Source organism: Panthera onca, chromosome A1, assembly GCF_046562875.1.
Source record: "Panthera onca isolate mPanOnc1 chromosome A1, mPanOnc1 haplotype 2, whole genome shotgun sequence".
Taxonomy (NCBI): domain Eukaryota; kingdom Metazoa; phylum Chordata; class Mammalia; order Carnivora; family Felidae; genus Panthera; species Panthera onca.
Genome location: NC_138339.1, coordinates 211,428,107 through 211,454,051, shown reverse-complemented (window position 1 = coordinate 211,454,051; position 25,945 = coordinate 211,428,107). Strand labels below are relative to the sequence as shown.

Sequence of the window (25,945 nt, the reverse complement as noted above, 5' to 3'; positions counted from 1 at the left end):
GTTCATAAAGTTTTTAATAAGCTATCATTTTCTTACATGTACACTAGTAAACTTAAAAAGACAAATATTTACTACCAAACGTTAAATACTGTACAATTTATAAAAAATATAATTTTAAGAATTTGGAGTAATAAAGGGAAGAAACCATCTTCAAATGGATAAAATAAGAAAATTCTACTTGTTAAGAAATGTAACCAGAAAAGATATTTCCAATTTGTCTAAGGGAATACTAAAACTTTACTGAAGTCAGAGATCATACTATTTTTGTTCAAGCCTTTATCTACATAGCTTTAAATAAGCCTGAAACAGAGTGCATGACTGAGAGAAGGACTATGCTAGCATGTGAAATCATGAAGAACAGGGATATATCTTATTCATCTTTATATCCTCAGCTCCTAGCATAATGCCTAGCTCAAGGTAAGTAATAATGTTTAAACAATGCTTCCTGCTTTGAACCAAACTGGGGAAATACACATTTCTACCTTTGGTCCAAATTTCATTCCATATTAAGCACTACATTTAAAGTTCCTGAGTTGCAGTCCTGGTTCTTGGCCCTTAGCCTTAAACTGGGTATGGTAGGCCAACACACATAAACATTCTGTATCAGCCTTTTGACAGAATCCTTAGAACTGAACCATCATGGGCCTGTGAATCTTCTCTTATGTGGTCTGATTCTTATTTCTTGGGTAAGTTAGTATCAGTGTGCAAAAGTAATGCATTTTCGGTGCAGGATAAGAATGTGCTTATGAGTAAGAATGGAATAAAGGCCTTGTTTTTCCATGTTTTAAGTAACAGATACATAGCATCTTATATTACGACATAATTAGCATTTTTAGACACTCAATATAATACACTGTATTACAATGAAATGTGGTGGTAGGCTTCCATTTTAGGAGCAAAAATAAGTTTCACATGAAAAAAGATTTATTTTAGATTCACAGAAAATACATTTAGAATAAATCTAAATTTTTAGCATTTAAACAAACACAGAGGAGCTTCAAGATGTATAGTCTCCATGCGGTCTGAAAAGCAGGTACAAAAAGCTCTTTTGCAATTACTGATCATCACCTCGTTGCCTTAAATTTCTAGATTTTCCATTTTCAATTCTTCTCTTTTTAAAGACTGGGGCCACTCCATCTGCCACGATTCCAAGAGAAGTGACTGTTTTTTCTTTAAATACCATTTTAGATTGTCCACCAATATCAGGTTCTGAAGTTGATACACACTCATTTTCAGTGCATGGAAGTTCAAAATCTACCTCCTCACTGAAACAGAAAGTAAGAACAAAACCATTATTTACTAGACTAAGACAAACCTTTACCTAACCTCTGAGTCCACCAAAAGCCCAGGATCATCTTTCTAATGATAGTGAGAAGTTAAAAGTCATTTCAAAGTAGGAAACTTGAAAAATACTATTTGAATACTTGAAAAATATTATTTAAAATACAGAGTACCTATTTAGGGGGATACGTGTCTGGAAAATTCTTTTTATTCTATTCTTTTAAATTCTGTTCTTTTATTCCTTCTGCACAAAGCATGTATCATCAAAGGAAATGCTTGTGCTTATACAGAACTAGCAGTACAAGTTGCAAAGGTGGATATGTGACAGTTATTTATGGAAAACTGGTTTTGCCATGAACTGACAAGGGCTCTGGGGGCTTACAGAGCACATGATGAAAACCATGGAATCCCACTGTCCTAGGGTAGGAGACTCTACATGGCTGTTTGCCTAGCACTCCTTTTCTATCTAAGATCTAGCCACCCACATGATTAGTGAAAGTAATCGGTTGACTAGTCTAGAGATTGGTACCTGACTGACATGAACCTATCACAGTATTCCACCCTCCACACAGTCAACTGGTCCCTGAAAGAGCAACTAAGCCATGCCACACTCATCAGTCCCACCCATGAGCTTTTTGAACATGGCCCAGAAAGACCATTATGTTTAACTAACTGTTTAGTGACTAAGAGTGTAAAACCTGTGGGGAACTATATATCTTCCTATTTAAAGGAATCCTGCAATGGTTGAGAATAAAGGTGGCTTATAGGGAAAAGGAGCAATGAGCAGCAGGGGGAAAGAGAATCCTGCCAGTGTTTCAAGACTTGCTCTAGTAACCCCTCAGGCTGAGTCCAATTCCTGCCCTTCTCACAAGCGTGGTAGTTAGAACCTTCCTGGGAATCTTTGAACTAACAACCTATTTTTTATTTAAGGTAACTTGAGTTTCTATCACTTGAAACCAAAAGATTAACTGGTTAATATTTGTTATAGATTAATTGACCATATAAACACAGGTTTATGTCTGAGTTCTCTATTTTGTTCCAGTGATCTGTGTGTCTATTTTTGTGCCAATACCATATTGTTTTGATTACTACAGCTTTGTAGTATATCTCGAAATTTGGGGTTGTGATATCTCCGGCTATATTCTTCTTTTTTAAGACTGCTTTGGCTATTTGGGGTCTTTTAGGGTTCCATACAAATTTTATTATTTGTTCTAGTTCTGTGTAAAATGCTGTTGGTATTTTGATAGGGATTATATTGTATCTGTAGATTGCTTTAATAGTATGGACATTTTAACAATATCAATTCTCCTAACCCATGAGCATGGAATATCTTTCCATTTGTTTGTGTTGGCTAAAACTTAATATATGCTATCAGGTCAATTATCTTAAAAGTACATGAAAACAAATTTGCTTCCCTCTCAGAAAGACTCTGTAGAAAGGCCTGTAAAAATAGTTTTACAAAATCTTTTCATGTCCCATCCTATATACACATGAATAAAAACAGGTTTAAAAAAATAGGTGTCTAGGCATTGTAATAAATATTTAAAAAAAAAAATCTTTTTTTATGTTTATTTTTGAGACAGAGAGAGACAGAGCATGAATGGGGGAGGGTCAGAGAAAGGGAGACACAGAATCTGAAACAGGCTCCAGGCTCTGAGCGGTCAGCACAGAGCCCGACGCGGGGCTCGAACTCATGGACCGCGATATCATGACCTGAGCCGAAGTCGGACACTGAACCGACAGAGCCACCCAGGCGCCCCTGTAATAAATATTTTTTAAGATTTTAAGTAATCTCTACACCTACTGTAGAGCTCAAACTCACAACCCTGATATCAAGTCACACGCTCTACCAAATGAGCCAGCCAGGCACCACTAATTTTTTTAAAATGTAAAAACAGTTTGGAAATTTGTTAGTCTTAAAACAAAAACAGAGAATATAAGTATAAAAATAAAATTTCAGGCTAGTAATGGCTAGTTCAAAACTAAAACAAAACTTTTCCACATAATATAACAAACACTTGAGAAAGAATCTATCTTAGATCATAATGTGATAAACATTTCCTCAAAATCTGATGAGGGGATGCAGCAAATAGGGATTCTCACTGGAACTGATCTTAAATCTGATTTGTTTTGAAAACATGCCTTCCAAAACTTTTTTTTACTGTATTAAAAATATATGTTAGGGGCTCCTGGGTGGCTCAGTTGGTTAAGTGGCTGGCTCTCGGTTTAAGCTCAGGTCATGATCTCATGGTTCATGAGTTTGAGCTCTGCATTGGGCTTTGTACTGACAGTATACAGCTTGCCTGGAATTCTCTCTCTCTGCCTCTCTCTCTCAAAAGAACAAATACTTAAAAAAAAAAAAAAAAATATATATATATATATATCTATATATATATACATAATGTATATATTATATAAAATGTTTTATTATATATTAATATGCTATATGAATATAATTATATATAATTGATTATATACATATAGAATTATTATATACATATATAATAAATGCCATTTTTATTTATTTTTACTACTTCCCTATTTTCTCTTAGACGGCCAATGATGGTGCTTTTTCTAAGGTTAGTAGCCCCTGCAGTTGATACAGTATTAATTCTTGGCTTTTATTCTTTTATTACAGGAGAGGAAACTAAGGTTTAAAGAGGTTAAATAACTTGATCAAACTGTTATGTACATAGAGCTTGGATTAAAACCCAGGCCTTTCTGACCTAAAATCTGTATTTTTTTCCCCTAGACCACTCTGCTTCCAGGTGAAACTAAGAAATTCTATTAGCCAAGGAGAGAAACATTTGAGGAATGAAGTGTAGCAGGGTTTGGTCACTGGAAAAATGAATCTGTATCCAAGAAAATTTGATGTGAGATTCATTTATTTCATTTGAATCTTGGTGCTTCATATTATATTTTGTTAGAGTGATCAAGCTGTAACAGTCTTCTTTTTTAAGTTTATTTATTTTGAGAAAGAGAGAGAGCTGGGTAGAGGCAGAGAAGGGGGGGAGAGAGAGAGAATCTCAAGCAGGCTCTGCACTGCCAGTGCCGAGCTTGATGCGGGGCTTGAATCCACGAACTGTATATCATGACCTGAGCCGAAATCAAGTTGGGCACTTAACCTACTGAACCACCCAGGCGCCCCCCTAGCATTTCTTAAGGGGAATTATGGGAAAGATAAAATAGAGAAGGGTTCCATCTTTGAAATGATGGTTCCATGAAGTTCCTAAGTGGAGGTTAACAGAAGTGGCAGTAAAGTAGGATATATATCCTTATGACATATTTAAAAGAAGTTTGTATTTGAAAGAAAAGGTAATAGACTGCAAGTAAATCTATTAGAGAAATGTCTATTCAAATAACTTTGGAACAGCTACAAAAAATAATTATACAAGCACTTCCACAAAACCATACTCATTTCCAAATTCAAAATGCAAGAACTGTAAAGGTTATAGTATTTGAACACAACATAATAAAGGTGAAAAAATAAACACCCCCGCCACATGCATATTTTAAAATGTGAAAATTAATTAAAGGAAACTTTTTTTTTTTTTTTAAAGGAAATCTCATTTAGAATGGAGTCAGGCCAGCAGGGCAAGCTCTCACAACTTCTCACTTCTCAGTTCCAGACCTAACGGGAAGAGAGGGACTTTGCACAAGGATACTATTTTGCTATCCCAACAGGAGGAAGAAAGGCTTTCCTCCTCCCCCAAGCAACAATCCAGCCAATGAGACACTGACACCTCAGCCAGTGAAAACCCACTATACTTCCAGTTCCCAATTTACTCTAATGGACTTTTTTGTTTATAACAGCTTTCTCAACATCCTGTTTTCCTCTTTATTAAAGGGCATTCCTCTCCTTCCTTCTGAATTCTTGCCTATGGTTTTGCCCTATCTTGTTTGTCCTGGACTGCAATTCTCTAGTATTACTGAATAAACTTTTTTTTTTTTTTTTTTGCTGGTAAAATAACTGGCAATCTTATTTATTTTTAAAAGTTTATTTTGAGAGAGTATGGGGGAGGGGTAGAGAGAACAGGAAAGAGAGAATCCCAATCAGGCTGTGTCATCAGCATGAAGCCCCACATGGGGCTCAGACTAATGAACCATGAGATCATGATCTGAGCCAAAATCAAGAGACAGAGGCTTAACCAACTGAGCCACCCAGGTGCCCCTGGCAGTTTTATTTTTAAAGTCAGCATTACTTGATCAAAAATGAGATCTAGTGAAGACCTTCAACAACTCTAAGGCTGGGGAGCGAAGAGATGACGGTATCTACAGAGCCAACTGGGTACGCTGTCTTCTCACCACCTACAGAGTTTGAAGGTAAGTTTTCTCCTGGATTTTGAGCGCCCTGCTTTGTGTTTAAGCCTCCAGGCTTCATTTGCAATCTGTTTTCAGGCCTTGTGTTTTTGTTTTTGTTTTTTCAATCTCTGAGAGTACTTGTGTGGCCTTCGGTCTGACTCCTTTTAGGACACGAGACTTCATGATGAAACCATGCTGGTCTCTGGCTTGACTCCTGCCTGGAATCAGACTGTGCCTACTGAAACTGTTCTAGCCTTTGGTCTGATTCCTTTTTAGAACCAGACTGTTCCTGTTGGAACTGTGCTGTTTATTTTTTTATTATTTTTGTAAATGTTTTATTATTTATTTTTTGGGGGAGAGAGAAAGAAAAATGAACAAGTGGGGGAGGGGAAGAGAAAGGAAGACACAGAACCCAAAGCAGGTTTAGGTTCTGAGCTGTCAGCACAGAGCCTGATGTGGCGCTTGAACTCACAAACTGCAAGATTGTGAGCCAAAGTTGGACGCTTAACTGACAGCCATCCATGCGCCCTGAAACTGTGCTGTTTAGAAATTTCTGCTCTAGAGAAAAGCCTCTAAGAAATGGGAGAACAGTTATCAAAATGCTTGAGGGTACCCCCCACTTCTCCTCATGTTTCTGGGACTCTGGCTGGTTTTATGTTTAAAATTTAACGTCCTGGAGTGCCTGTGGCTCACTTGAGCATCTTACTCCTGATTTCAGCTCTGGTCATGATCCCAGGGTGGTGGGATCAAGCCCTGCATCGGACTCTGCACTGAGCATGGAGCCTGCTTAAAATTCTCTCTCTCCTTCTACCCCTCTCCCCAATTCACTCATTCTCTAAAATAAGAACAAAAAAACCCCACGTTGGGCTCTGTGCTGATAGTACAGAGCGTGGGACCCATTTCAAGTTCTGTATCTCCCTCTCTCTCTGTCCCTCCCCCATTCATGCTCACTCTCTCTCTCAAAACTAAACATAAAAAAAAAGGGTCTCTTATTGGGGTGCCTGGGTGGCTCAGTCAGTTAAGTGTCTGATTCTTGACTTCAGCTCAGGTTATGATCTTGCAGTTTGTGGGGTAGAGCCCCACGTCGGACTCTGTGCTGGCAGGGAAGAGGCTGCTTGGGATTCTGTTTCCCTGTTTTCTCAAAAAAAAAAATAAAATAAATAAAAAATAAAAAAAAATCTATCGTCTTCATGCATGTATATTTATAACTAAATGGATCAACTTAGCCAAAAGTAATTTTGAACCTCAATGGCTATTATGGGAAAATTTTAATCTTCACAAACTTGTTTTACTCAAATTAGAAAGCTGTGACTTGCAGAAAAACAAAAACACAACTGACTGGGATGCCTATTTTATTTTTTATTAAAATTTTTCTTACATATAGTATTAGTTTCAGGTGTACAATACAGTGATTCAAGAATTCTGTATGTTAGTGCTCATTGAGATAAGTGGACTCTTAATCCCCTTTACCTGTGTCATGCACCGCCCCTCCTGCCCATCTCCTCTGATAACCATCACTTTGCTCTCTAGTTCAGAGTCTGGGTTTTTTTTTGGATTGTCTTTTATTCCTTGTCCATTTGTTTTGTTTCTTAAATTTCACATATGAGTGAAATCATACAGTATGTGTCTTTCTCTGACTTATTTCACTTAGCATTATATCCTGTAGATCTACCCACGATGCTGCAAATGGCAAGATTTCATTTTTTAAATGACTGAATACTATTCCATTGTATGTATACACAACCTCTTCTTTATCCATTCATCTACTGATGGACACTTGCATAGCTTTCATAGTTTGGTTATTGTAAGAAGTGCTGCAATAAATATAGAGGTGCATATATCTTTTCAAATTAGTGTTTTTGTATCCTTTGGTAACATCCAGTAGTGAAATCAGCGGATCATATGGTAGTTTTATTTTTAATTTTTTGAGGAATCTCCATACTATATTCTACTGTGGCTGTACCAGTTTGCATTCCCAACAGTTATTGTTTGTATTTTAGTTTTTAGCCATACTGACAGATGTGAGAGATTTCTCATTGTGGTTTTGATCTGCAATTCCCTGATAAGTGATATTGAGTATCTTTTCATATGTCTGTTGGCCATCTGTTGGTCTCTTCTGGAGAAAAGTCAGTTCATGTCTTCTGCCCATTTTTTAACTGGAATATTTGTTTTGTTGAGTTGTATACATTCTTTGTATATTTGGATATCCTTTATCATATATGTAATTTGCAAATATCTTCTCCCATTCAGCAGGCTTTCATGTTTCTTCGTTGTTTACTTTGCAGTACAGAAGCTTTTATTTTGGTGTAGTTTATTTTTTGTTTCACTTGCCTCCGTAGACCTATCTAGAAATTGTTACAGCTAATGTCAGGGAAATTACTGTCTGTGCTCTCTTCTAGGATTTTTATGGTTTCATGTCTCACATTTAGGTCTTTAATCCATTTTGAATTTATTTCTGTGTATGGTGTAAGAAAGTGGTCCAGTTTCATTCTTTTGCATGTAGCTATCTAGTTCTCCCAACACCATTTATTGAAGAAACTTTTTTCCATTGTATATTCATTCTTCCTTTGTCAAAGATTAATTGACCATATAATTGTGGGTTCATTTCTGGGTTTCTATAACGTTCTATTGATATATGTGTCTGTATCTGTGACAATTCCATACTGTTTTGATTACTACAGGTGTGTGGTATATCTTGAAATTTGGGGTTGTGATACCTCCAGTTTTGTTGTTTTTTCAAGACTGCTTTGGCTATTGGGGTCTTTGTAGTTCCATACAAAGTTTAGTATTTATTTTAGTTCTGTGAAAAATTCTGTTGGTATTTTGATAGGGATTGCATTGTATCTACAGATTTTTTTTTTGTTGTATGGACATCTTAACAGTATTTGTAATGTCTTTCTATTTGTGTGTGTCCTCTTCAATTTCTTTTATCAGCGTTTCATAGGTTGGTTTTTTTTTCCAGTGTTTCATAGTTTTTGGGAGTTTAGTTCTTTTACTTTTTTGGTTAAGTTTACTGTTAGGTTTCTACTATTTTTTGGTGTAACACTAAAAGGGGTTTTTCCCCTTAACTTCTTTCTACCTCATTATGTGTATAGAAATGTAACAGATTTCTGAAAAACATTTTTTAAGTAGGTTCCACACCCAACATGGGGCTTGAAGTCACGACCCTGAGATCAAGAATTGCATGCTCCACTGACTGAGCCAGCTAGGTGCCCTGTATTTCTATATATTGATTTTGTATCCTGTGACCTTAATGAATTCACTTACCAGTTCTAGTAGTTTTTTGGTGGAACTTTAGTGTTTTCTACATATAGTATCATGTTATCTGCAAACAGTGAACATTTTATTTCTTCCTTTCCAATTTGAATACTTTTTGTTTTTGTCTAATTGTTGTGTCCAGGACTTTCAACAATATGTTGAATGTAAGTGGTGAGTGGGGACATCCTTGTCATTCTCCCGATCTTAAGGGAAAAGCTCAGGTTTTCACCACTGAGTATGATGTTCACTGTGGGGTTTCCATATATGGCCTTTATTATGTTGAACTATGTTCCCTCTAAACCTACTTTGTTGAGGGTTATCATGAATAAATGTTGTACCTTGTTAAATGCTTTTTCTGCATCTGTGCAGATGATAACATGCTTTTTATCATTCCCCTTATTGATGTGATGTGTCATGCTGATTAATTTGGGAATACTAAACTACCCTTTCATCCTCAGAATAAATCCCACTAGACTGTGAATGATTTTTAAAATGTATTGTTGGACTCAGTTTGCTAATATTTTGTTGAGGACTTCTGCATTTATATTCGTCAGAGACATTGGACTATCATTCTTTTTTCTGCAGTGTTTTAATCTGGTTTTGGTATCAGGGTAATCCTGGCCTCATAGTATGAATATGCAACCTTTCCTTCCTCTTCTGATTTTTGGAATAGTTTGAGAAGACTAGGTATTAATTCTTTAAATGTTTGGTAGAATTCACATGTGAAGCCATCTGGTCTTGGACTTTTGTTTATGGGAGGTATTTTGATTACTGATTCAATTTCATTCCTGGTAATTGGTCTGTCCAAATTTTCTATTTCTTCCTGACTGGGAGGTTATATATATGTTTCTAGAGATTTGTGTGTTTCTTCTAGGTTGTTCAATTTGCTGGCATATAATTTTTTGTAATATTCTCTTATAATCCTTTGTATTTCTGTGATGTTGGTGGTTATTCTCTTTCACTGCTGATTTTAAGTCTTTTTTTTTTTTTTGATGAGTAAGTATGGTAAAAGGCTTATTTTGTTGATCTTTTCAAAGAATGAGCTCCTGGTGTCATTGACCTGTTCTGTATTTTAAGTTACTATTTCATTTCTGCTCTAACACTTAAAACTTCTTCCATCTACTGGTTTGGATTTTGTTCTTCTTTTTCTAGCTCCTATAGGTATGAGGTTGTTTATCTGAGATATTTCTTGCTTCTTGAGGTAGGTCTGTATTGCTATAAACCTCCCTCTTAGAACAGCTTTTGCTGCATCTCAAAGATTTTGGATGATTGTATTTTCATTTTATTTCTATGTTATTTTTTATTTCCTCTTTAATTTCTTGACTGACCAATTCATTGTTTAGTAGCATGTTATTAAATCTCCATGTATTTGTGCTCTTGCCAGGTTTTTTCTTGTGGCTTTTAGTTTCAAAGCACTGTGTTCAGAACAGATGCATGGTATGACTTCAACCTTTTCCATGAGAGACTTATTTTGTGGCATAATATTTATTCTGGGGAATGGTGTATGTACACTTGAAAAAAATGTGTATTCAGCTGTTTTAGGATGGAATGTTCTGAATACATGTGTCAAATCCACCTGGTGCAATGTGTTCAGAGCCAGTGTTTCCTTGTTGATTTTCTGTTTGGATGATCTGTCTGTTGATGTACGTGGGCTGTTAAAGTGCCCTACTTTAGGGGTACCTAGGTAGCTCAGTCAAGCGTCTGACTTCAGCTCATTATCTCATTGTTTCTCATTGAATCTCTCATCACAGGGTTCAAGCCCTGTGTTGGGCTCTGTGCTGACAGCTCAGAGCCCGCTTCAGATTCTGTGTCTCCCTCTCTCTGTCCCTCCCGTTCACACTCTCTCAAAAATAAATAAACGTTAAAAAAAATTTAAAGTACACTACTATTAATGTATTACCTTCAATTACTTTCTTTTTGTTATTAACAGTTTTATGTATTGGGGTGCTCCTATTTTGGGTGCATAAATATTTACAACTATTATATGTTCTTGTTGGACTGTCCCCTTTAGTATTATATAGTGTCCTTCTTTGTCTCTTGTTACAGTCTTTATTTTAAAGCCTATTTTGTCTGATACATGTATTGCCACCTGGGCTTTCTTTTGACATCCATTTGCATGATAAACATTTCCCTATCCCTTCACTTTGATTCTGGTGTCTTTAGGTCTGAAATGAGTCTCTTGTAGGCAGCATATAGATGGGTCTTGCTTTTTTATCCATTCTATCACTCTATGTCTTTTGACTGGAGTTAGTTCATTTGCATTCAAAGTAATTATTGATAGGTATGCGTTTATTACCATTTTGTTACTTGTTTTATGGTTGTTTTTGTACTTCTCTGTTCCTTTCTTCTCTTTTTATCTCATGATTAGTTGGCCTAAGTGATATACTTGGATTCCTTTCTCTTTAGTCTTTGCATATCTATTACTGGTTTTTGAGTCATGGTTACCATTATATATATATATATATACATGCATGTATATATAATGGTAATTTGTGTGTGTATGTGTATACACATGTGTGGGTGTGTATATATCTTCTGCATGTAACATTCTATATTAAGTTGATGGTCACTTAAATTTGAACCTATTCTTTACCCTTCTCTCTCCCATGCCCATATTTTAGGTATATGGTTCATAATTTGTTTATTTTGTGAATTTATTTACATAATTTATTTTGTGAATCCCTTGACTGAATTTTAAATATACTTATTTATACTGCTTTTGTGTTTCCTACTTTACTTAGTCCTACTTATGGTTTATCCATGCAGAGTCCCCTTTAACATTTCTTGTAGGGCTATTTAGTGGTCATGAATTCCTTTATCTTGTGTTTGTCCGGCAAACTCTGTATCTCTGGAATGCCTATTTTAAATTGTACCTTGAGGGTTCCATATGTTTTCAGGATACTAAGTTTGCCTTTTTGCAAGATGCTATTTACAAATCAACTGAGGCAAACAAACAACTGAAGTCATCAGAACAAAAGCCATCAAAATGGCTTCTGAGGCCGTTTTCTCCCTCCCTCCATCTGCACCCATCTTGTGCTCAGGACCCACCTCTGGCAACACTTTTGTCTGTTCTTTCTGCTGAACTTGCCTTTTAATCTCTCTGCTTCGTCCTCTCCTGAACCTATTAAAACCTGGTTCTTTAAAGTTAAGTTTTCTGAGGAACTAAATAAACTTCAAGTTCCTTGTTCCCTGGACTAAGGCTGAATTGTGAGCCATAGTTAAAAAGTTCCCTAAATGACTGAGGACCCCAATAAGTTTGCTGAAGAATTCAACAGTTATTCAAATTTACCACTTTGGTTTCTCAGATTTATACCAATTATTCCATGTGCTTGTTGGTGAGAACCAGGCCAAACACTGGATGGAACCAGCCAGAGGAGAATATCCTGAAGGGTATTTAGAAAAACAAACATCTAACTTGTGGTAAGATGCTAGAAAACTTGTTGGAAATCACCAAGCAATTACAGTCGCTCTTCCTAAGCCTGTTGACTGAAACAAAACTCAGATTAGCACACAAAAGCTTGATGAACTTGTTCATGACTATTACAATTGACTCCACACTGTCTTTAAAGAAAATTTTGATCTTTCTTTAGATGTTAAATCCACTCAGGTAGCATTTAACTTTATGTTTATTTATGTTCTAAAGTGGGAATTTCTCCTTTAATTAAAAGGACCAGGAGAGGGGCCAACATGGTGGAGAAGTAGGGGGATCCAAAGTTCCCTTGTCTCTCAAACAAAGCAGTGTTGAAGCCAAAGGACTTTGAACTCCAAGAGTCTGGGAGGCAAAGAGACAGGGTTGCTTCCAGGGACCCACCGGGACAACCTGACGGGCCACAGGTACATGATGGTGAACGGGGAGAGATAAAAAGAATGGAGGGGAAGGATCCCCTTCTGTGGAGAGACAAGGGGAAGAGAAAGAAAGCCTGGGGAAACATAGGACTGTATCTTGACAACAGAAAAACCTTAGGCCAGGACGGAGAAAGATCCAATCTCTGAGGGGCTTTCTCCGGACTGGGGCCAGCTGCCTAGATCATGCACCTGGGGGGGTGGGGAGCCAGCTCCGGGGTGCAGTCCGCAGTAAGAGAAAGTGATCCCTTCCCTGGAGTGCTGTGGGACAGGACAAACCCTGCCTGCTTCCATCAGCCAGAGACAATGTATTGGGCAGCACGGAGCAGTGCTTCTCCAGTACAGAGTGAGAGTTTGAATCCCAGCCAAGTGCCAGGGCATGGGAGTTGGCAGAGCAAGACAAACTTCTTTGTGTGGCCAGCGGCACAGTGAGTATGGCTAGAACAGAGTGGTTTGGGACATCTGGTCCATGGAGGAGAGACTGGGGTGTCGCTATTTTTCTCCTCACCACCACCACCAAGATGGGGCCTCAGGGATCGGACCCTGGGGCCCACAGTGGAGGCGTGACCCGCCTACACCAAACCATGCCCCTCTGTGCCTGATAATGCCTATCTACTGGAGCGGTATAGACCCAGATGGCCCCTCCTCCAGACCTGTGCTGCTGCATTGCCTGGTTTAATTCTCCGACAATTCTTATATAGATACATTCTTCCTTCTATTTCTCCTTTTTCTCTCTTCCCTCCTCTAGTCTGGTTACTCTGGTTGTTGAGTTGTTTAAGCAGACATATTTAATTCACTGTCTTCATACATGCTCTATACCTCCTTTATTTTCCTTTCTTTCTCTCTAGAATAAGCCATATTGTCTGTCTGTCTGGACAACTTTATCTTTTCTTTTTCCCCCACCTCCTTCTTTATTTTCCTCTCTCTCTCTCTGGATTAAGTCATACAGTTTCTCTGCCTGGTCAATTTTTATTTTTTCTTTTGCCCTGCCCCTGTCATTTCTCTCTTTGTATGTACTCTTTCATCAGCACTGCCTCCATGCTGTTCTTTACTTGTAGTTGGTGTTTCTGGTTTGTTTTTTTTTGTTAGTGTCTTTACATGTTTTCTGTCTGCTTTTTGTTTGTTTGTGTTCCTTTCCAGGGCTACTTCAAGGAACAAATCAGAGCACACCTGGTGGAGGGTCCAAAACATCACTACGAGTAGGGAGGTAAAGTAACCAAAGTCACAACAACAGAGAGAAAGTCACACTCTCTAAAAAACACCTCCTGAAGGGTCAGGCCCTGGAAAGTATATGACCCCCCTTTAATATAGTAATGCTTGTAGGTGCAGGGCACATAACAAGCTTTTAAAACACATTAGGGACAGAAAACTAGCCAAAATGATGAAATAGAAGAATTCTCCTCAAAAGAAATTCCAGGAAGAAATGACAACTAAAGAATTGCTCAAAACAGATATAAACAACATACCTTAACAAGAATTTAGAAAAGAGGTGGTCACAAGGAGGACTGAAGAGGCAAAGGAGAGAACAGGTGAAATAGAAGATAAAATAATGGAAAAAGATGAAGCTGAGAAAAAGATAGATAAAAAAATTCTGGATCACAAGGGGAGAATTAGAGAAGTGATTCAATGAAACGGAACAATATCCATATCATAGGAGTTCCAGAAGAAGAGAGAGAGAAAGGGGCCAAAGGTATACTTGAACAAATCATAGCTGAGAACTTCCCCAATCTGGGGAAAGAGAAAGACATTGAAATCCAGGAGGCACAGAGAACTCCCTTTAGACATAACCTGAATCGATCTTCTGCATGGCATATCATAGTGAAACTGGAAAAATACAAAGATAAAGAGAGAATTCTGAAAGCAGCCATGGATAAGCGGGCCTCAACAAACAAGGGTAGACACATAAGGGTAGTAGCAGACCTATCTACTGAAACTTGGCAGGCCAGAAAGGAGTAGCAGGAAATTTTCTATGTGATGAACAGGAAAAATATGCAGCTAAGAATCCTTTATCCAGCAAGCATGTCATTCAAAATAGAAGATAAAAGTTTTCCCAAACAAAAACTGAAGGAATTCATCACCACTAAACCAGCCCTACAAGAGATCCTAAGGGGGACTCTGTGAATGAAATGTTGCTAGGACCACAAAGGACCAGAGACATCACCACAAGCATGAAACCTACGAATAACACAATGACTCTAAACCCATATCTTTCAATACTAACACTGAATGTAAATGGACTAAATGCTCTAATCAAAAGACACAGGGTATCAGAATGGATAAAAAAAACAAGACCCATCTATTTACTCTCTACAAAAGACCCATTTTAGACTTGAGAACACCTTCAGATTCAAAGTGAGGGGATGCAGAACCATTTATCATGCTACTGAAGTCAAAGCTGGAGTAGTCATACTTACATCAGACAAACTAGATTTTAAACTAAAGGCTGTAACAAGAGATGAAGGAAGGCATTATATAATAGTTACAGGGTCTATCCATCAAGAGGAGCTAACCATTATAAATGTCTATGCACTGAATTTGGGAGAACCCAAATATATAAAACAATCACAAACATAAGCAATCTTATTGGTAAGAATGTGGTAATTGCAGAGGACTTTAATACTCCACTTACAACACATCATCTAGACACGCCATCTAGACAGAAAATCAGTAAACAAAGGCCCTGAATGATACATTGGACCAGATGGACTTGACAGATATGTTTAGAACTCTGCATCCCAAAGCAACAGAATATACTTTCTTCTGGAGTGCACATGGAACATTCTCCAAGAAAGATCACAAACTGGGTCACAAAACAGCCCTCAATAAATATAAAAGAATTGAGATCATACCATGCACACTTTCAGATCACAATGCTATGAAACTTGAAATCAACCACAGGAAAAAGTCTGGAAAACTTCTAAAAGCATGGAGGTTAAAGAACATCCTACTAAAGAATGAATGGGTCAACCAGGCCATTAGAGAAGAAATTAAAAAATACATGGAAACAAATGAAAATGAAAACACAACAGTTCAAACCCTTTGGGATTTGACAGTCCTAAGAGGACAGCAAAAACAGCAGAGACAGTCGTAAGAGGAAAATACATTGCAATCCAGGCCTAACTCAAGACACAAGAAAAATCCCATATACAAAATCTAACAGTACAGCTAAAGGAACTAGAAGCAGAACAGTAAAGACACCCTAAACCCAGAAGAAGAAGAGAAATAATAAAGATCAGAGCAGAAATAAACAATATAGAATAAAAAAAAAAAAAAAAAACCCAAAACAAAACAGTAGAGCAGATCAACAAAAGCAAGAGTTGGTTTTTTGAAAAAATAAAAACAAAATTGATAAATCTCTAGCCAGGCTTCTCCAAAAGAAAAGAGAGAGGACCCAAATAGATAAAATCATGAATGAAAATGGAATTATTACAACCAATCCCTTAGAAATACAAGCAATTATCAGGGAATATGAAAAATTATATATATGCCAACAAACTGGACAACCTGGAAGAAATGGATAAATTCTTAAACACCCATACACTTTCCAAACTCAAATGGGAAGAAATAGAAAATTTGAACAGACCCATAACTAGTGAAGAAATTGAATCAGTTATCAAAAATCTCCCAACAAATAAGAGTCCAGGACCAGATGGCTTCCCTGGGGAACTCTACCAGACATTTAAAGCAGAGATAATACCTATCCTTCTCAAGCTGTTCCAAAAAATAGAAAGGGAAGGAAAACTTCCGGACTCATTTTATGAAGCCAGCATTACCTTGATTCCCAAACCAGAGATCCCACAAAAAAGGAGAACTACAGGCCAATATCCCTGATGAACATGGATGCAGAAATTCTCAAGATAATAGAAAATCGAATTCAACAGCATATAAAAAAAATTATTTACCATGATCAAGTGGGATTCATTCCTGGGCTGCAGGGCTGGTTCAATATTTGCAAATCAATCAATGTGATACATCACATTAATAAAAGAAAAGAACCATACGATCCTGTTAATAGATGCAGAAAAAGCATTTAACAAAATACAGCATCCTTTCTTAATGAAAACCCTCGAGAAAGCTGAGGAACATACTTAAACATCATAAAAGCCATTTATGAAAAGCCCACAGTTAATATCCTCAATGGGGAAAAACTGAGAGCTTTCCCCCCCGAGATCAGGAACACGACAGGGATATGTACTCTCACCACTGTTGTTTAACATAGTGTTGGAAGTCCTAGCATCAGCAATCAGACAACAAAATGAAATCACAGGCATCCAAATTGGCAAAGAAGAAGTCAAACTTTCACTTTTTGCAGACGACATGAGACTCTACATGGAGAACCCAACAGATTCCACCAAAAGTCTGCTGGAACTAATACATGAATTCAGCAATGTCACAAGGTACAAAATTAATATACAGAAATCGGTTGCATTTTTATACACCAATAATGAAGCAACAGAAAGAGAAATAAAGAAATTGATCCCATTCACAATTACACCAAGAATCATAAAATACCTAGGAATAAACCTAACCAAAGATGTAAAAGATCTATATCCTGAAAACTATAGAAAGCTTATGAAGGAAACTGAAGAAGATACAAAGAAATGGAAAAACATTCCATGCTCATGGATTGGAAAAATAAATACTCTTAAAATGTCAATACCACCCAAAGTAATCTATACATTCAATGCAATCCCAATCAAAATTGCTCCAGCATTCTTCTCAAAGCTAGAACAAGCAATCCTAAATCTGTATGGAACCACAAAAGACCCTGAATAGCCAAAGTTATACTGAAGAAGAAAACCAAAGCAGGCGGCATCACAATCCCAGACTTTAGTCTCTACTACAAAGCTATAAGCATCAAGACAGTATGATACTGGTTGGCACAAAAACAGACACATAGACCAATGGAATAGAATAAAGACCCCAGAACTGGACCCACAAATGTATGGCCAACTAATCTTTGACAAAGCAGGAAAGAGTATCCAATGGAAAAAGACAGTCTCTTTAACAAATGGTCCTGGGAGAACTGGACAGCAACATGCATAAGAATGAAACTAGACCACTTTCTTACACCATACACAAAAATAAACTCAAAATGGATGAAAGACATAAATGTGAGACAGGAAACCATCAAAATCCTAGAGGAGAAAGCAGGCAACAACCTCTTTGACCTCAGCTGCAGAAATTTCTTACTCGACATGATCTCCAAAGACAAGGGAATTAAAAGCAAAAATGAACTGCTGGGACCCCATCAAGATAAAAAACTTCTGCACTGCAAAGGAAACAATCAACAAAACTAAAAGGCAACTGATGGAATGGGAAAAGATATTTGCAAATGACGTATCGGATAAACGGCTAGTACCCAGAATCTATAAAGAACTCACCAAACTCCACACCTGAAAACAAATAATCCAGCGAAGAAACGGGCAGAAGACATGAATAGACACTTTTTTAAAGAAGACATCCAGATGGCCAATTGACACATGAAAAGATGCTCAACGTCACTCTTCAACAGGGAAATACAAATCAAAGCCACACTGAGATACCACCTCACCCTAGTCAGAGTGGCTAAAATGAACAAATCAGGAAACTATAGATGCTGGCGAGGATGTGGAGAAATGGGAACCCTCTTGCACTGTTGGTGGGAATGCAAATTGGTGCAGCCGCTCTGGGAAACAGTGTGGAGGTTCCTCAAAAAATTAAAAATAGAACTACCCTATGACCCAGCAATAGCACTATTAGGAATTTACCCAAGGGATACAGGAGTGCTAATGCATAGGCACACATGTAACCCAATGTTTATAGCAGCACTTTCAACAATAGCCAAATTATGGAAAGAACCTAAATGTCCATCAACTGATGAATGGATAAAAGAAGATGTGGTTTATATATACAATGGAATACTACTTGGCAATGAGAAAGAATGAAATGCTGCCATCTGCAGCAACATGGATGAAACAGGAAGGTATTATGCTGAGTGAAATAAGTCAGTCGGAGAAGGACACACATGTTTTCACTCAAGTGGATCTTGAGAAACTTAACAGAAGTCCATGGGGGAAGGGAAGGGGGAAAAATAGTTACAGACAGAGAGGGAGGGAGCCAGACCACAAGAGACTCTTAAATACTGAGAACAAACTGAGGTGGATGGGGTGGTGGGGGAGAGGGGAAAATGGGTGATGAGCATTGAGGAGGGCAACTTGTTGGGATGAGCACTGGGTATTGTATGTAAGACAATTTGACAATAAATTATATTAAAAAAAAAAAAAAAAAAGGACTAGGTTGAAATGGTAAATTGCCCACCCCAGATTTAGTTAACATGGCAAACCTGCTCACTTGCATCCTAGGTGAGTCACCTACAAGAAAGACTGCTAAAATGATCAATTTTCAACTCTGGCAAATGAAGGCCCCTAAACACACACACACACGCATGCACGCACCAAACGAACCTAGTGTCTGCTATTATACTGCAAAGAGCCAGGGCAGTTTAAAAAAAAAAAAGAAGGTTGTTATAAACTTAAGCTCTCTGGGCACCTTCAGCCCTCTAGTCAGTCTTTCTAATGAATTCCTAATTCCCAATGATGGGGCTCTGAGGAACTACAGGGACTCTTCCCTCTTAATCAGCTTTGGGAAACCTCTCTCCAGATTGGGAAAAAATCTCTCTCTTCGTAGCGACAGCAGAGCTATACTCTCTGTCATCCACCCCACTGCTACAAGGCAGCCCCTGCCTCGGAGTAGTAAAACAGTTCAAATAGAGGGGGTCTCTAATAAACGTCATCAGGTACCTATCTCTGAATCTATTCCCTTTTGTCTAGGTTTTTTCCCCCTTAGTTATTACACCCCTATTCATTTATTGGGCCTAGATTTCTTAGATGAGTATATTATGTCAGAACTTCTTTATCCCAAGAGAGAGAAATAATTTTAGAATTTGACAGTATTAATCAAAATAGCCAAACAGAGGATCTAGATGACCTTTGACATCTTTTATTCCTATTGAATCAGCTACCAACCTCTTTATGGGCAAAATCCCCAAGTGATATTGGCAGAATCTACAGTGAACCTCCCATCAAGATTCACATAGTGTTCTCAAAACCTCATCTTATAATTAATCAATACCAGATAAGTAAAGAAGCCCTTTCAGGATTCACACTTGTAATACTAGATTACGAGGCCCAGGGCCTCACTATCCCTCTTCCCTATTCCCTGTAGTAAGTACTTTACCAAAGGCTAAGGATGGAGGTTCTTCCAAAATCTCTGAACAATAAATAACACTGCTATCCCTTAGCACCCTGTTGTTGGTAACCCCCATATGCTACTAGCTGCCATTTTTACTGAAAGAAAACTTTTCATTGTAATCGACTTAAAAAGTACATTTTTAGTATTAAAGTTGATGCGGATAGCCTGTATCTTTTTGCTTTCATCTGGAAAGAATGGAAATACACCTGGAGAGTAATTCTCCAGGGTACTTCTTTTTCACAACCTTAAAAGCTGATTTGGATATCAAGTTTTCTGCAGGTCTGTTTTATAAAATGTAGATGATATGCCTCTCTGGCCTTAAAGGGACATAAAATCTCCAAAGAAAAATTGCAGTTTGCTCAAACTCAGGTTAGACACTTAGGGCAACTGATCTCAAAATAAGGACTACATTTGGATCCAGGTAGACTTCAAGGCATCCTGAATTTCCCCCAATCTAAAACTAAGCAGTAATTACAAGGCTTTCTTGCACTGGCTGGCTACTGTCAAAACTGAATTCCTAACTTCTCTATAATGGCTCAACCTTTACACGCTTTATTAAAAAGTGACAAACATAACCCTGTTATTGGGAAAGATGACATGGCCTTTGAGAACTTAAAGCCTAATAAAGCCCCTTGCTCTTGGACATCCTAATTATCAACTTTCCCTTTTTCCTTCATATATGAGAAGGAAGGGAAGGCCCTTGGAGTACTCATCCCAAAACATGAGGACCATCATGGACCCACATGCTATTAAAGCCAAGTAGACCCTGTGGCACAGAGATATCCCCCCCCTTGCCTCAGAGCCATTTCTGCCACTGCTTTTTTAGTTAAGGCCACTCATGAAATAGGGGATTCTCTTCATGTGTCCTCGAGCCCGTGCAGCAGAAGCCCTCCTGAATTCTCTTCACACTCTTGCTCACCTCATATGAAATCCTTCTAACTGCTCCCGATATAACTCTTTCTCATTGCAATAACCTTAACCCTCTTATTCTCCCCTCCTTCATGGATGAAATCCCTCATGACTACTTAATGCTGACAGCTCACCTTTTGATTCCCTGTGACCATTTACAGGAAATTCCTTAAACCAATGCAGATTTTTCATGGTTTACTGATGGTTCTTATTTAAAGGATAAAAATGGTAAATATTGTGCCCGGTATATTACTGCATACTCCTTTTGAAGTCATTGAGGTGGCACCTTTAACCTTTGACTACTTCAACCCAAGAAGCTGAGGTACACATCCTTACTTGAGCTTGTACCTTAATCAATGGTAAAACTATAAATGTTTAAGCTGACAGTTGGTATACCTTTGGGAGAGCTAATGACTTTGGAATATTATAGAAACAAGGTGTCCTTACCTCTAATGAAACTAAAAATGACTTATGTCCAAAATTTATCAGATGTTGTACTTTTGTCAATAGCTCTAGTTATTATTAAGGTTCCTAGGCATTCTAGACTTAACTCTCTTATAGGCCAAAGGAAACCACCTCGTTGATACCTCTGCCAAAAATGCTGCACTCAAGGAGACCAATAGCCACACCTCTATCAAGTCCACAGGGATATTATCCCAAATGATAATCTGGAAAAACTGACAAGTGATATCTAGCAATTGGCCCCAGGCAAGCAGGAACACTATTTGAAATGTAATAATCATTGGCTTGATAAAAAGACAACTTTGGTTTGGACTAAATAACAATCTAGTCTTACCAGTAGTTCTAAGATTCCTAATACTTAGCTCTGTATATGCTTTAAACCTGTGGTTTACTGATAAAATAATAGCATTCCTCAACCAATACTGGTGAGGAAAGTTAATAAGGCAGCAAAAAGTGCCTAAATCACTTGTCCCACTTTTCCAAAGTACATTCCAGGGAAACCTGTTTGTAAAAATGGATTTCATACAACTTGTCCCTCTCATGGGTAAATGTTTTAGTCATGGTTTGCATGTTTTCTCACTGAATCAAAGCTTTCCTTTGTAGACAAGCCAATAATGCTTCTGTGGCTAAAATTCTGAGATTATCTCTACCTGGGAACCCCTCTCAAATTTCACAGTGAGTGGGGAATCCTTTTTATTGGCCAGGTGCTTTGACAAATCTATGCTGTTTGGCCAGTTTTAGAACACTTTCATTGTGCATACCATCCTTAATCCTCAGTTACTCACATGCAGTAACAGCACTATTAAGTACTACAACTGGTACAATTTGTAGAGACCCTCCAAAAGTCTGACCAAAACCTCTCACTCTCTGAGACAGTCACAGGATTTCCAATACACTTGGCTCTTGTCTCCTCTGACGCACAGTTAATAAAAGAACATAGGGGCGCCTGGGTGGCTCAGTCATTTAAGCGTCCAACTCTTGATTTTGGCTCAGGTCATGATCTCACAGTTGTGAGCTCCGTGCTTGCGATCCCTCTCTCCCTCTCTCTCTGCCCTTCCCCTGCTCACACGTGCTCTCTCAAAATAAATAAACATTAAAAAAGAAAGAAAATATACTTCAACACTGTAAAGACCTAATTGCTTCTATCAAAAATAACCATGTTTTGGTACATGTTTTTCACAGTGCACTTTGGAGGAGACAAAGACCTTAAGTATCACATCTTGCAAACTGAGGATTTTGTCTGCTGTAAAATGCACCTCCACATACTCTTCTACCTTGCTAGAAAGGTTCTTATCGGGAACTACAAACCAATCCTTATGCCTCCAAACTCCAGGGACTAGACTTTTGGTTCATGTAAAGAAAACACCTGGGGTGCCTAGGTGGCTCAGTTAAGTGTCTGACTTTGGCTCAGGTCATGATCTCATGGGTCATGAATTTGAGTCCCGCATCAGGCTCTGTGCTGACACCTGGGAGCCTGGAGCCTGCTTCTGATTCTGTGTCTCCCTTTCTCTCTGCCCCTCCCCCGGTTGTGTTCTGTCTCTCTCTCTCAAACATAAACAAACATTAAAAAGGAAGGGAGGGAGGGAGGGAGGGAGGGAGGGAGGGAGGGAGGAAGGAAGGAAGGAAGGAACCAAACCCTGACTGGATCTGTACATCACCTGGTGACCTGAAAGTACAGATTTGCTGAAACTGAAGCAGATGACATCTGATGACATAGTTTTCCCTATGTCTGGACCAGGCTGAATACCTTTTTCTCACTTTCTTCTTTCTCATGGAAAGACAAGGTACTCATCTGCATTTCTCAAGCCCTTGCAAAAAACCCCCTTCTTTTGATTATGGCTTTTAGGAAAAAGCCTTTTCATGATCCTAGGACAAATTAATTTTTTACTTGCTTTTTTAAAGGGTCAGAAGTTTCAGAATTCACAGAAGTTTTATTTCATCTAAACTATTAACTGACGTTAGATTCTTATCCAAAATAATGGGTCTCTAATTTTGCAAACTTACTGACTGTATTATTAATAACACATTTGGTTCTAGATACTTCTTCTGAGATAACACTTTAAAAAAGTCGAAATTTCAAGTTTTGCTATTTTGCAAAAAGCTCACCAGCTTTTGCTTCATGATTATACCTGCACTGTATCTTCCAAAATGCATTTGGTTAGTTCTTTCAGTGTGCAGTATCTACTATTGTGTTTTCATGGTTGCTTTAAGTGGGGACTTCTGGAAAGGAGGCATACACAAGCCCAGGTTTGCCTTCACAGGGAGAACCATTCTGCCCTAAGTTGGAATAAGTGCCAAAAAATATTTCACCTGGCTACTTTCAGACCAAGAGTCCTGGTTTGGAACCATTATATGATTTGGAATTGTTACTTCTGTTTTGTGTAAATTATTCTAAGTTTTATATATTTTTTGCCTATTGAACTAAAAAAAAAGTGTACCCAATAAAGTGATGTTGGCCCAACACTTTAAGATGACCTCCAACACTTAGAACCTGAAGAAGACTGGGACTTTAAGTGGGAGTACCTCAGAGTTTCTTCCTCTTAACTTTCCTAGTTAATCAAATGTGGCTTTAAGTAGTTTCCAACTGCTATACACTTTCTTTCTGATATTACACATGACAACCTGGAAAGGTTCTTCCAGACTCTGAGGGATAAACACACTGAATATGGAAAACCTGACTTGATTAGTGATACTTTTTTTTTTTTTTTTAAAGTAGGCTTCATACCCAGTGTGGAGCCCAACACGGGGCTTGAACTCATGACTCTGAGATCAAGACCTGAGCTGAGATCAAGAATCTGGATGCTTAACTGAATGAGACAACCAAGCACCCTTATCAGTGATACTTTCAAAGAAACTTGATCAAAAGGGAGAAATGTGGAGGGCTGGCTGGGAAGATGGCGGGGTAGGAAGACCTTTAGCTTGCCTTGTCCCATGGATACAACCAGATAATAACGTCAGTGTAAATAACCCAGACGATCCAAAAATGGGCAGAACAAATTCCACAACTAAAGGTAGAGAGGAGGCCACACTGAAGAAAGCAGGAAAGGCAAAGATGTGGTCTGAGAGTAGAACTGACTGTGGCCATCTGTGGTGGGGAGAAAGTCAGTAGGTGTGGAGAAGGGCAAAAACTAGACATTTATGCCAGGAGGCCCTAAATGCGGAGGATGAATCCTCATAACGTTTGTCTTTTAAAGTGAGAGGGATTGAATTTTGTGAGTTCTAACAACCAGTGAGGCTTAAAGCCTAGAATTTTAAAGATAAGAGAGCTCAGTTCTGGGAGAACCCTGAGGGCATTAGGAAGCTGAGTTTGTGCCCTTAAAGAGACAGCACAGCAAACAACATAGGCAGATACAGCGTAGAACCAGTAGTTTGAAAAACACTGGGAACAGACAAGAGAGAAAGTGATTTGCTCATTTCACAGCATGCCCTGAGACTCGGGGCTTGCGAGGAAACTCCAGGAGCAAAGAAGCTGGCAGGCACCATTTCCCTCCCCTGTCTGCCAGCATAAACAATGGCCACCTGTGGGAACCAGTGATGCTGGCAGTCATTACTTTGCTTATACCAAGCCCCCCTGCACCCACCTCTGCACTTTAGTGGATCTGCCCTTCCCAGTCACATCTGCCTCAATCCCAGAGCTACAGCCCCTCTCCCTGAGAAGTCAGGTGCAAATCGTGCCAACTCCACATCTCCAGACCCACATGTTTTCCGAAACCTCAGTTCCTGTGGGGGGCAGGTCTCATTTTGCAAGCAGACCACTGTACGCTTTAAAAGACTGGGAACCAAATGCTGCCCACAACAGGCAAAGACAGACTTGGCAAACAACTGGACTGAGGGCAAAAGAGGTCAAGACTCAACACAGAGAACACACATAAAGGAAACACTCTCTGAAGTGTTAGGCCCTGGGGAACAGGAGACACTGCACTACAGGGCACTACAGGACCTCTCCTTCATAAGACTATTATCGTTAAGAACAAGAGAAGTAGCTGACCTTCCCAACACATGGAAACAACACAGAAAGACAGAATGAGGAAGCAGAGAAACATCTCTCACATTAAAGAATAGAACCAAACCACAGCAAGAGCTAAGTCAAATGGACAGAAGTAATATGCCTGATAGAGAATTTAAAATAATAATCACAGGGGACATCTGAGTGGCTCAGTCAGCTAAGTGTCTGACTCTTGATTTCGGCTCAAGTCATGATCTCATAGTTTGTGAGTTTGAGCCCCACATATGGCTCTGCACTGACAGCATGGAGCCTGCTTTGGATTCTCTCTCTGCCCCTCCTGAGCTCATGTGTGCACCCCCTCTCTTTCAAAATAAATAAATAAACATTAAAAAAATAATGATTGGGTTGGCCTGGGTGGTTCAGTCGGTTAAGCGTCTGACTCTTGCCTTCAGCTCAGGTCATGATCTCACGGTTTCATGACTTCGAGCCCCACGTTGGTCTCTGCGCTGACAGTGTGGAGCCTGCTTGGAATTCTCTCTCTCTACCCCGTCGCCACTCATGCAGTCTCTGTCTCTCTCAAAATACACTTAAAAAAAATCATCAGATGGGGCACATGGGTGGCTCAGTCGGTTAAGCGTCCGACTTTGGCTCAGGTCATGATCTTGCGGTTCATGGGTTCGAGGCCCGCATCAGGCTCTGTGCTGACAGCTC

The 25,945-nt window shown here is 38.7% G+C and overlaps 1 protein-coding gene across 1 annotated transcript in view; it reads right to left on the bottom strand.

Moving 5' to 3' along the window:
- Window positions 1-304: 304 nt before the first annotated feature.
- The window catches only part of WBP4 (WW domain binding protein 4), a 66,502-nt gene continuing 40,861 nt past the window's right edge, over window positions 305-25,945 (bottom strand). The window contains exon 10 of the mRNA XM_060637052.2: window positions 305-1,265. Within this exon, the coding sequence (XP_060493035.1) occupies window positions 1,055-1,265 (211 nt within the window). The 3' untranslated portion in view covers window positions 305-1,054. The remainder of the gene's footprint in view (window positions 1,266-25,945) is intronic.